Below are 12,500 nucleotides of genomic sequence, written 5' to 3'. Positions count from 1 at the left end.
GAAGATCATAGCTTCACTTGATTTCATATCCGCAGTTCATATATGATTCATTTCATATACCATTTCATCATTGATTCATTCCTCACGGGACCATTAGAACCCACAAATGACCAGCTCCCAACGTCAGTGGCTTCATAGCTCAGTTGGTTAGAGCGTCGCACCGGAATCGCGAGGTCACGGGTTCAAACCCCGTTGAAGTCCTGAATTTTTCAGGCTTCTCTACGCAATTGCAAAAATTGCGCTCATAACTGCGGAGATCATAGCTTCACTTAAAGACAATATTACAGCTAACAGCTTAGTATAGATTGTCCAAATGTAGCATCTTCTTTGACATCTTTCTTATAATAAGTGGCAAAAGTACATTCTGCAGACCACCCTGCAGCAGCCATGATTGTTTCTAGGGGTATTCCCTTCCTAAGAGCAGCTGAAGTTGAAGCCGCTCTGGTACTGTGTGGCTTAAAACTCTCAGTATCTATAGACCTCTTTCATAATGGCGGCCAAATAAATTATTCTTTTGTTTTAATGCTAATAAGCCCTACTAACCTCGCTACGACGAGCAAATTTCAAAAGAATATTTGTTTTAAAACGAGGGCAGTAGGTCTAATTAACATAAAGACAAGAGAATGTAAAGTTGGTCGCCATTTATGAAAGTGTCTATACCTGCTTTCTTCATTACTGTTTTGACCCATCTAGAAATAGTACTTTGACAAACAGGGTGATGTGGTTTGCTATAGCTAAGGAAAAGTCTAGTATGGTCAGAGCTTCTAAGTGAAGCAGTTCTTGCAACATACTCCTCTAAGTATGTCATTACACATAATCTCCGGTCAGCAGGATATGCAGGCAGAACCAAAACTGGTTGTGGCTTTCCTAGCTTGGACTGTTTAACTAGTTTCTCAAGGTAAAACTTGTATGATGATTTCCCTGTAGTCATATGTTTCGTGTCCATTAAGTATACCGATTGGCACCTCTGTCCAGTAACTAACATACACAACATATTTAAACTAACTTAAAAGTTAATAGTTTCAAGTTCAGTTCCTTAGCAGGACTCCAAGTCTTAAGCAAACTCAAAACTGTAGACACATCCCAGGTACTTTGATATCGTGGAAGAGGTGGCCTGGACTGGAAAGTTGCTTTAACAAGTCTCTTGATCAAGGGGTGTTCACCCACTGTGTAAGGGCTATCAGTCAATTCCACAGCAGCAGACAATGCAGATCTAGCAGTGTTAATTGCTGAGTAACTACTCCCAGTGTCATGCAATTGTGTCAAAAAGTCAATAACACTGGCTACAGATGGATGAATGGAATTCTCATTTCTTTCTGTTGCAAAGTTTCTCCACTTACCCAGATACACTCGGTACTGTTTGGTGGTCCCCGATCTCCAAGATTCCATGATGATATCCCAAGCTCGTTTTGAAATGTTTTGCTGTCGCAGTCTCGCCCGGAGAAGAGACATGCCATCATTTGACATATATGTCCAATACACCGACATAATGAGATTCCTGGTACGTCACAATAGACATCACAAAGTGTCCAGCTCTTTATGTCTCGCAAAACTGTTACTATTTTTTAAGGATTAAGGTTGGGGGACACTTTATGATGTCTATTGTAAAGTGCCATGAATCTCATTATGTCGGTGTATTGGACAACCCTCTCATTTGAAGTTTGGGCCATAGAGGGTGGAGCTTGGTCTGGTCGTGTGGCAACCGTAGAAGGGATTCTTCCTTGGGTAGAAGTACTGGTTTGCTGATTAACATCCGACTCATCTTGTGTTCTCCATAGTGGGGCTATGACTAAGGCTCGGCTTTGATCCTCCTGCAACTTTTGGAGGACCCTGGACAACATGCTGAAAGGAGGGAAAATATACACAAATTTATGTTTCCAACTTAAGGACATTGCATCAGTTGCAAAAGCATCAGGATCTGCATGCCAGGACAAAAAAAGTTTAAACTGATAAGTGTGTCTAGAAGCAAATAAATCTTTTTCTGGTCTGCCCCAACGTTTTACTAGCAGTTTGAAAATACTGGGATTTAACTGCCATTCAGTCCTATCTCGAAATTTGCGACTAAACCTGTCAGCAGTCTCATTTTGAATTCCTGGAATATGGGTGGCAGTGAGCCAAATCTTCCTCTTGAGGCACCAAAGCCAAATTTCTGGTGCTAACTTATTGCATGGTTTAGAATGGGTACCACCCATATTATTAATAAATGTCACTGCAGTAACATTATCAAACTGTAAAAGAATGTGTACACCTTCATCTTTAGCACAGAGTGCCTGGAGGCCTAGTTTAGCTGCCTCAATTTCAAGACAATTGATATGCTTATTTTCAGCAATTTCTTGGGCAAGTCATCTGCCTCCAGTTGGTCTCATACCATCTCTGTGCGCGCCCCATCCTTCCAGGGAGGCATCAGTTGTCAGTGTAAAATAGGGATTACCATGAGAAATTTTCTTTGGGTATTGGGAACTTTTCTCCATCCACCACCGAATATCTGATTTAGCAAGTTCTGAAAGCTGCATCTGAGCTTCAAAGGAACCCTGATGTTTTTTAAGAGCATCAATTTTCTCAATTTCAAGCTGTTTGTAGTACAAGGGTCCATATTCTACGCCAGATGAACAGGAAACTAAAGTACCAATCAGTGGAGCAGCTTCTCTAATCGAGCATGACCGTCTGCTTATAATATCTTGTCCCAGACGAGTAATGTTATCAATTTTGTCTTTAGTGAGACTAACAGTCATAGAGATTGAGTTCAACACAAATCCTAGGTTTACTATAACTTTAGAGTGACTGATTTTTCCCCTAAGACAGTAAAGCCAAGGTCATTAAAAAGGGCATTATGTGTCATTGACATTTGTCTGACATTCAGCAAATGTATCGCCAAGCAGAAAACTGTCATCAAGATAGCCGCTAGAAACATGACTTCTAGTTCGCAAAGTGGAGTACACTGGTTTCATAAGTTTGGTAAAAATTCGCGGTGCAGAGCTAAGACCATTAGGCAAGGTAACAAATTTATATAACTGATCTTGTACTTGAAATTTCAAGTACTTTTGTGATTCTGGGCTAATGGAAACTGAATAATATGCATCTGTTAAATCAAGGGATGAGATTTTGCCTTTGTCTTTCTGACTATCGTCGAGGCTGGTAGTGGGGTTGGCTTCGCTGTGGCGGATGTTTGTAGCCGCCCCTCTGTTTGCCGACAGAGCCTCTGCCCCGGCCTAAAAAAGGGAAAGGCCTTCTTTGTTCTGACCTCCCAAGAAAGTTCTGACCATGAGGTCGTTTCTGCTTGATTGTTACTTTGGAAGTAACTTTACTGGCTTCTGTCAAATCTTTTACTGACTTACCAAGCTCAGTGCCAAACAACAGGCCATCCTCAACTGGATTTTGGTCACTGCAGAGAAGGCGGTATTCTGTTTTCATGGCACCCTTAAACAAAGTCCTCCTCTGAGGTCTATTTCATGTGACGAGTCACATAAGAGTGAAATGCTATCAGACAGAATTTTTGTAACTGCTTCCGTGGTGGGCAAAGGTTTCTGGCCTTTTTCAGCCTTCATGTAATCATCTAAAAGTCTGGTAACTGCAGTTATTCCCTTTAATAGGGGTTTTTGGGCTTTCGGAAATAGAGTAACAACGGAATGCAGAGATCCCGATTTCTCCCGTTTAATTGAAGTTTTCTCCCTAAATTTTCACAGCAAAATATGGAGCTAGCGATTCTGACGAAAATACGTGATCTTAACTCACATAACTTGAGTAATGCAATTTCATACGATTCAAACCTTGACAAGAATATAATTGCTTCTGTCTGACACACGTCAACAACTACTTAAGTGACATATATAGTGTTTCAACAACAAACTGCACAATTCCCAAAACCCTCCCCCTATTTAGCTACACAGGAAATAAACATAAATGAGAGTTGTGCAAAGTTCTGAGTTCGCCCTCTAATGTAAAATAAACTAAACGCGTATTGACAGGATATCTGACACGTCTATCTCAGGGCTCAAAATTGTTTAGGAATCGTCTTCGCTTTGTGCTACGTCACGGATCCTTAAATTTGCGGCAACGGCTGCGTCTCGCCTCAGCCTGAATTCCGGAGTTTCAGTACGTAATGCTGTTGAACCACCTTCTTCCGCTCTTGGTTGGTCACAGGATAGCTCTAGTGGAAAGAGATGCTACACTGCTCGCTCTAGGCGCAAGGTGCCTACGCGTAACTTTACAGCGCGAACCACACCATCGCGTCCTTCAATGGTATCCGTGACGATGCCAATCTTCCACTTTCCTCTATTCTTGTCTTCGGACTTGATCAAAACGACCTCACCTACTTCAGGATGGCGAGGCTTTCCTGGATTCTTCAGATGGTGACGTTCACGGAATCCCTTCACGTACTCGCCCGTCCAACGTTTCCAAACTGCCTCTTTGCAGCGCTTGAGATGTCTTGCCCGCTTGCGTAAATCCATGTTGTCCAGACGATGGGTTTCCGTCCCAGTTAGCACATTGGATGGACCGAAAAGTAAGGTGTTAGGAGTCAAAACTGGAAGTTGCATGTCGTCTTCCAAGTAGCTCAGGGGCCTATTATTCAACGAGACCTCCACATCTAGGATGACTTCCTCGAGCTCTTTCCACGACAGGAACCCGTTTCCTATGGTTTTGTATATTAAGCTTCTCTTGACTAGCCCAACCATTCGCTCGAATTGGCCACCCCACCAGGGCGCTCTATTAAGGTTAAACTGCCACTTGATTTCCTGACGGCAAAGGAACTCATTCGGACGTTCGTCGGCCCTTACTGTTTCGAGCCATTTCGCTGCTCCTACAAACGTACGCCCGTTGTCGGAGTAAATCTTCATTGGTCGGCCGAGACGAGCGATGAATCTTTTCAGGCTCACTCACTCACTGGTATCCAAACTGGGCAACAGAACTAAGTAAATCCCTCTCGTCAAGCTGCAGGCATAAAGCCTGATATATGCCTTTTCTTCAAGATTCTTCCTCTTTCGGTACTTTAGTGGTACTTCAAATGCACTTTGGCCTTCCGTACGATCTTTCGGTAGCTGCCCAGGCGGTGGAACGGTAAAGGCTTGGGCATTGAGACGCTTGCATCCATGACAATTCTTTACCACTTTCTTGGTAAGGCGTCGCAATCTGGGAACCCAATACTGTTCCCGCACCTTTGCCATAGTGAGACCAACTCCCCCATGGAGTGTGTTTTGGTGGGCTTCTGCGACTAGCTTATCTGCAAACTGGTGGGAATCCGGTACGTATATGGGATAATCTCCTTGTATCCGTCCTCGGCACTCCAGAAGGCCATTATCTTTTTCTTGAAGGTTCAGTTGTAGGCAATGTTCTTCGAATTTTTCACCATTTTTGAAACTTCCTTGCACTCGCCTCAGCCAGAGGAGTCTCTGCTGCTTGATCTCTTCAGTGGTGAGGGGGCCCTTGATTCTGTTGATTTCAGCTTTCCTTGAGTGGCCAAAGAACCGAATCATTCATGCACAGATTCGAAGGCTTCGCCACAGACTGTGTTTTGTCAGCAAGATGTCTAGAATGTCTGTTCGTACTTGTGCGACGGCAACCACTTCTCGTATGACCTTTGCTTCCGCCTGGCTCTCAGTTGTAGACGTTGTGATAATATCTGCTGGCCATAAATCTCGGTCTAGTAACCAATGAGGTCCACTCCACCACAACTTTTCCTTTTCCACACTTCCACTCCGGCTTCCGAGGTCTGCTGGGTTGTCCTTGGTACTGACATGACGCCACTTTAATTTTCGATGTTGCTGAATTTTGTGTACGCGGTTGCTTACGAACTGCTTGTAGCTCCCACTTCCCTTGATCCAATGCAAGGCAACACTGCTGTCCAATCAGCAGAACATCTCCCCTACAGGGAAACCCTGCAATGATTCTTTAACGTTAACTATGAGATTATGGCCATGTGGCCGGACAACAGCTCCAGGCGAGATATGGTAAGACCCTGCTTGGCCAAACGCAATTCCGCAGCTGCCAGCCCCACACTGTCCCCTGATGGCTGTGATACGATGGCATATAAAAAAAAAAGTAAAGTGGTGCATTTATATAGCGCCTTTATCACAAACGTCTCAAAGGCGCTTTACAATGATCAATTTACCCCCAGCGGACTGGAAGCATATACAGGCGCAAATTGCAGCCGCTTCTAAGCAGTCCATGCATGCTGGTACTCATTTTACCGACCTCGGAAAGGATGGAAAGCTGAGTGAACTTCAGCGGGAAAGAAGGTCGCCAAATATTCCACTCTCGGCAGAACCGGGAATGGAACCCGGGACCTTAGGGTTGGAAGGCAGAGATCTTACCACTGCGCCAACCCCTCCGCTCTATATACTGCTGCAGAAATCCCTCTTCCACTTGCATCGCCAAAACAGTGTAATTCGATGTTTCTGATCCTTTCTCGGTGCTTGGCTAGGGCCCTGGGAACAGAAATGTTCAACGGTAACTGGCTTTCCCACTTGATCCACTCGCTTACCAGTTCACCAGGAAGCTGAGCATCCCGTGCGACTTTGGACTCGCATGCCTCGGGGTAAAGAAGTTTCCCACTCAAGGTCATTGGTGACACAAGACCCAACAGGTCGTAGGCTCTCGCTATCTTTCCTACCACTCCCCTCTTGGTAACACTCGCACGATCAGCAGGACATCGTCTAGAACATCGTCATCTTTATTCCATGTTAGTCCCAGAATTGATCCTCCTCCCGCTTTAGGCGTACCCAGCTGCTCTTTAGCAAAGGTACTTTCTTCACTCATAGATTCCTCAGGGGCTTCCAGTTCCGGTATGTTAGAATGCCACTTGTGTAGCTTGATTGAGGCTTGCCCAAACACGTCAATAGCACCAGCTTTAATTTCTTGAGCTTCTCTTACTGTAGGTCCCCCACCGACGAGATCGTCGACGTACAGGCTTTTGTCTATTTCTCTGATAAGGTTTGGGAACTTAGCTCGGCAGGATTCCAGATGCTGCTTGATTACACCCGCTAGAAGAAATGGGGAAGATGCGAGCCCAAAGAGCGCCCTTGTAAACCGAAAGGTCTCCACTCGTTTAGTTTCTTGGCCACTGATCCAGTGAAATCGTAACGTGTCTCTGTCTTCTTCCCGTATTCTGATCTGTAAGAAGGCCTGCTTCATATCCCCGGTCAGTGCCACTGGTTGGAATCGAGCTCGAACCAACAATTTGTTCTGTAATGGGGGTCCCACGTGAAGACACTCATTGAGTGACGGAGCCTTTTCTGACGCACGGGCTGAGGCATCATATACTATACGCAGCTTTGTACTCTCGGCAGACTCTCTCACAACTGCTTTATGTGGGATCTAAAACTCTTTTCCAACTGGTGGCCCGGAAACTCTCTCCACTATTCCTTCATTCAACTGCTCCCTGATCACGTTGTCATAACGATTCAAAATGTTCCCTCTCTCCAGTTTTCGTAGAAGGGAATCCAGCCTGCGAAGACTGCCTCCCTCATTGCCTGGTAGGGGTGGATGGTTACCCTTCCAAGGGAGTCCTGTTTGGTTCCATCCCTCAGGACTTTGCTGTAACTGCCCCCAGAACTCGCGATACACCTCTTCCTGATCGCCAACCGCAGGGTCTTGCACGTCCAAGCACGTGAAGCACGTCCAAGCGGCAGAGACTTTCGTAATCTGCTTGGGATGTCTGTGTCAACAGCATTTTGGACAGATCTGGTTCGCTCCCAGGGGACATTATGGTCCAGCCAAATCTTGTCTTTTCTGCGACAGGCACTCCTGGTCTTCCAATTCTTGGACCTTGCTTGCTTTTGATCCGGGTAAACTCACTGGCCCCAAGGATAAGGTGAACCGGTAGCATAGTTTGGGTGTTCTCGTCTGACATCCTCACTCCCTTTAGATGGGAATAGCGGTCGAGCATCTCCCGCTACTTTGGATTTTCGAGCTCCAGTAATGTGGGTTTGCCAACGCGAGTGACTTTCACCATTAACCGAAAATCCCCTTCAAGACTTGCCACCTTCACATGTGTGAGCTCCACTTCACGGGTGTCCACGCCCAACATCATTTCGATTTTGCGAACTTGCCGTTTGCAGCAATGCTCGGCATCTCACTCCTTCCACCTCAATCACCACAACAGGATAAACCACCGCATCATCCCTTGACGACGTAGCTGTCGTAAGTTGCGCAGCCCCATCGCAGATAGACGTATGATGCCGTTGGCCACACTTAGCACACACTGAACGACTCCTGCAATCCCCGGCCCTGTGTCTCCCAGCCGCACAATTGAAGCAGAGCCACTTTGAACTCAGAATTCTCTTTTCTGCTCATTCAACATAGCAACTTTACGGCAATCTTGAGCTGTGTGGTCGTTTCCCCTACAGTAGACACAACCACGCACTCGTTCATGTGCTTGAAAGGACTTTACGTGTCGATGGGAACTTTCCCTCTCCTCTGCAGGGTTGATTTCTCTCCAGTGGCGCAAAGCTTCGATCAGTTTGGGGAAGTCCCACTCCTGCCGGCCCACTTGACCGCGCACTAGATCTGCCTTGATTCCTTTCAACTTGTCAAGTACTGCTCTGACATTTCCCGTCACGTCACGCAATCTTCCGAGCGTTTCCAGGCTTTGTACGTTATATAACAGCTTCTTGTAGAACTCGTCGATTTTCTTAGGGTGTGCACTTGTGATGACTGGCAATCCCATGATATTGCTAATGTACGCATTCACGATTTCTGACTGCTTCCCATATTCTGATTTTAAAATGTTCTTCGCGCATTCATATCCCTCAGTTGTGAACGGAAGGCCATCAATGCCAACTTGAACCTTCGTTTCTACTTATTCTTTTAGATACGCAAACTTTGTTACGGCCGATAAGTCAACTGAATCCACCTCCGCAATGAACTTGTTCCAAAAGGGCAACCACGCTTCATAGCGGAGCTCCGCGCGCGGAGCACCATACTTAAGAAAATATGGTAACCCATCGAAGTGAGAAAATTTGGCCATGACGTCATGAACGTCCGTACGTACGTACGTACGTCCGTCCGCCCCTTCATGTATGCCAATGTGACCAGTACACGTAACCATATCACGGGCTCAAGTTTAGAGCTCATCCAGGAGGCAATACTCCATTTGACACTAACTAGATTACAGCATACATCTTTGATATTGCACGTCAATGTTATGGTCGACAGGTCTCAAAAACCGCTGATTGGCTAAGGTTGCCTTTCAAGGACGCGTGCGCAAGACGGTAACCACTGACTTATTGTTCACTGGCGAAAAACATGGCTGCCATCGGGTGTTTATCTTTATCCGATCTCCGTCGATGAAAAAAAGAACTTTTTCAGGCCAGTAAAACGGACGAATGTTTTGACTGCATAGTGCGTTTTTATGCCAGCGAGATTTTCTTTTCAGTTGTGGGCCACCGTACTTTTTAGCCAACAGTGCTACGAGGGAAATTTCTTTCACAATTTCAAGGTCAACGCGAGTCCAGGTTGCTGTGACAGTGTTTGAGTGGAAATTTGTTTGTGGAGCTTACCGGCTAATGGAGTACCATCTTGATTTCATTTCATGCGTTTATCTTTTAAAAAGTGGAGCAAAAAATATATCACTAAATTTCCAAATGGTTTCTCTTTCGACTAAATATTTGCACACTGTTTCCGCGGGGGCCCGCATCTAGCAGAAAATGTTAAGATTTTTGCATTTTTCTTCAAAATTAAGTTGTTAAAATGGCCATTCAAGTGGTCCATGGTGGCAAATTTTTTAAGACGGAGGAAAAAAAAGAAATGCATGACGTCCCTGAAAAGTTAGAAATATATTTCAGTCGTTCAAATATAAATTTTAAAGTGAATTTAGCACCAATGTCATACATAACATGCCATATAAGCACCTCATATTGGGTACAGTAGAAGGAAACCTTTTAGTTGCAATTATATTTTGCTGTAGTCATTTCAAGCAAATGCCAATCGTTTGCTTCCCTCCAAATTACAGAAATAAACATAGATTAGGTTAACTCTGAATAGCCAAAACAACAATACCGGTATTCCAAGTTGAAAATTTGATTCAGAAATCCAGCTCACTAGCAGGGGGGATTTTACTGTAACAAAATATTACTACAGCTAATAATACACTTTCAACACATTGTAGTGGGTTAATGTGACAACAAAAATAATTAATCAAGAATTGGTTTTATCTTCCAGCAATAAAACAACAGGAGGATATAAAATTAGGTATCTTCAAAGTTTAGAAAACTTGTTGAAGGTGATTCAGTGCTATTATCCAAAACAAATTTCATGCTGGCCTACTAAATACTTCCAGTGCAATAGATTATATAACCTCTCTTTGTGGACTCTGGTTGCAACACAGTGGTTTCAATAATTTTAAAAAACTCCATAACTTCATATTTATGTAATAATTGTTCAAAGTCATCAAGCAAAAGCATACAAAGCTACATTTGAAAGGGGCGTAATCCCATGTTGGAGTTTTCTGGAGAAGGCTTTCACAGAAATAACTGCTGTTTCCTTTCCATATGGAAAAAATATTTCAACATTAGGTGCAATGAATTTTTAGCAATTGCTTTAAAGAATACTAATCATTCCTACCATTTCCAAGGATGAATAAATTAAAGTTGAATGCAGTAAGTGTAAGAAGTAAAAAAAAAGTGGAATATTTTTTCAAACTGTAATCTATTTCCATTCTTGATTTAGTCCCCGGATAGTATTAAACAATGGTGGTAAAGTAAACAAACTGCCCCAAGGGGGGCTCCCTTACGAAAATAACAGGGGTTCTTTTTGTTCCTTTTTGGAGAAAAAAATGTGGATTTGTACAGCCTATGATGCTGAGACCAAACAGCTGGCGGAGTTGCTGCAGTACATTTAAGGCTATCAATCTGAAAAATGACTGGAATTGTAAGAGAATTTGGTACACGAGCAAATAACTTTTACTCATGAATAATTCATAAGTAAAAGTTATTTGCCAGTCATTTGTCACTTTAGAACTGGTTCCTCTAAGGGGTCAGACTTCTTTAGCCTACGTCCACAAAACAAGGTTCTGTTACCTTTAAGGGTCCAATAAGTGGCCTGCCATTTTTATAGGGAAAACCCCTCCTGAGCAAACTGCACCCTCATGTTTGGATTCCCATAGATTTAATGATATAGGCAAATTTGTTCTACAATATATACTCAAATACCATTATAGTCTTCATAGTTTACTCCTCGAGCCACCATCTTCAACTTTGATACTTTGTTCTAAAAGCCAAAGCAACGCAAAGCAAAGCATGGTGGAGGTGATGATTAATCACTTGTTTTGGTTCAAATGAAGAAAAAGAAAGTCAAACTAACAATAGCACTTTAACTCTTTCACCCCTAAACCGGCCATACTTAGCATTTTACTCTGTCTAACACCAGACGATTTTACTTGTCAATGGGGAATCCCCAGGAGTCAATGGGTTAATCACTCACTAAAAAATGTCCCAATAAAATATTATGTTCCACTAATGACCAAAACTGTACTAATAATTTGAATTACAGCTAAGGTCTGTCAAATTTCCATCTGAGTTACCTGACAGCTCTTACAGTACTTCTCAACATAAAGAAAATAAATTCTGTGGACTTAAACATTTCCAAATAGAAATGTTGTATATTCTAAATATTGTTACGTAAACTCTTCAAGATTTACCTGCTTCAGGAACTTCAAATCAATGAATATTTGGAATAATTTTCCTGGACTCCTGCAAACTATGTGCACTTTTTAATGGTTTGCCCTTTAAAAGTAACACTCAGAAATAATAATGCAAATACAACTGAGGCTGTTTTGCCTTATCTACAAGACAAGACAACAATATCCTTTATTCAAACACAATCAATATTAAAGCAACATGCTTGTGGGGTCATGTGCTAACTATAATAAAGATACACTACAGGAAATAAAAGCTTAAAACTAACTATGTGACAGACATAGGTTATCTACACATAAGGGATAAGAAAAATAAATCAATTGCTATCCAAAGATCTTATTGCAAATACACCAAAAGGTAACGGTTGATTGACAAGTTCCTTGTGCAAAATGGTAGAGCACGTTTGAAGTCCATCAGGACCAAGATGAGAAGTTATGATAAAAACTCTTAAACATATTTTTTACCAAAATTATTTTACTGCCATCAAACCCAATGAGACCTTATGCATGGGACACTGTTTCTAGCTGCAGCTATCAAATCACATAATATATTAATAAATTTTGGCATCTAAGAAAAGAACAAACATGTGGGGTGTAACCAAAAAAAGTCCAAGGCAATAATGGTTCCTTTCAGCCTTTTCAGGAAAAACTATCCACTGTCAATCATACTTGACTCAAAACAGATTCCTTGATCCAACAACACATGACAGTCCCCCAAAAACCAAAATTACATCATTAATGCTTCCAGAAAACAACAGTCTAAAAAAACAAAGATTTGCAAAACAGTCACGAACCTGAATCTATAGAGATCTATATACATCTGTACCTACACTTCTGGCCCCAGTTGTTCAAACGATGGATAGCGATATCC

The 12,500-nt window shown here is 42.9% G+C and overlaps 2 protein-coding genes and 2 pseudogenes across 2 annotated transcripts; all 4 read right to left on the bottom strand.

Moving 5' to 3' along the window:
• Positions 1–328: 328 nt before the first annotated feature.
• LOC138032437 (uncharacterized) lies at positions 329–3,441 on the bottom strand (annotated as a pseudogene).
• Positions 3,442–4,163: 722 nt separating this feature from the next.
• LOC138031878 (uncharacterized) lies at positions 4,164–4,835 on the bottom strand. Its single transcript, XM_068879491.1, has one exon. The coding sequence runs from the start codon at positions 4,833–4,835 to the stop codon at positions 4,164–4,166; it is 672 nt and encodes a 223-aa protein (XP_068735592.1).
• A 1,588-nt stretch (positions 4,836–6,423) lies between these two features.
• LOC138031875 (uncharacterized) overlaps positions 6,424–12,500 on the bottom strand; it is a 9,211-nt pseudogene continuing 3,134 nt past the window's right edge.
• On the bottom strand, positions 6,604–7,128 carry LOC138031877 (uncharacterized). Its single transcript, XM_068879490.1, has one exon. It carries the CDS (start codon positions 7,126–7,128, stop codon positions 6,604–6,606), a length of 525 nt encoding a protein of 174 aa, XP_068735591.1.

The sequence above is a fragment of the Montipora capricornis genome, chromosome 14 (assembly GCF_036669925.1).
Source record: "Montipora capricornis isolate CH-2021 chromosome 14, ASM3666992v2, whole genome shotgun sequence".
Taxonomy (NCBI): domain Eukaryota; kingdom Metazoa; phylum Cnidaria; class Anthozoa; order Scleractinia; family Acroporidae; genus Montipora; species Montipora capricornis.
The sequence above is the reverse complement of the archived record's forward strand: the minus strand, read 5'-3'. Positions and strand labels throughout refer to the sequence as shown.

What these genes read in the sequence shown, in the direction of transcription:
- LOC138031878 (XM_068879491.1), bottom strand. Translation starts at nt 4,835, where the DNA reads ATGAAGATTTACTCCGACAACGGGCGTACGTTTGTAGGAGCAGCGAAA.
- LOC138031877 (XM_068879490.1), bottom strand. Translation starts at nt 7,128, where the DNA reads ATGAAGCAGGCCTTCTTACAGATCAGAATACGGGAAGAAGACAGAGAC.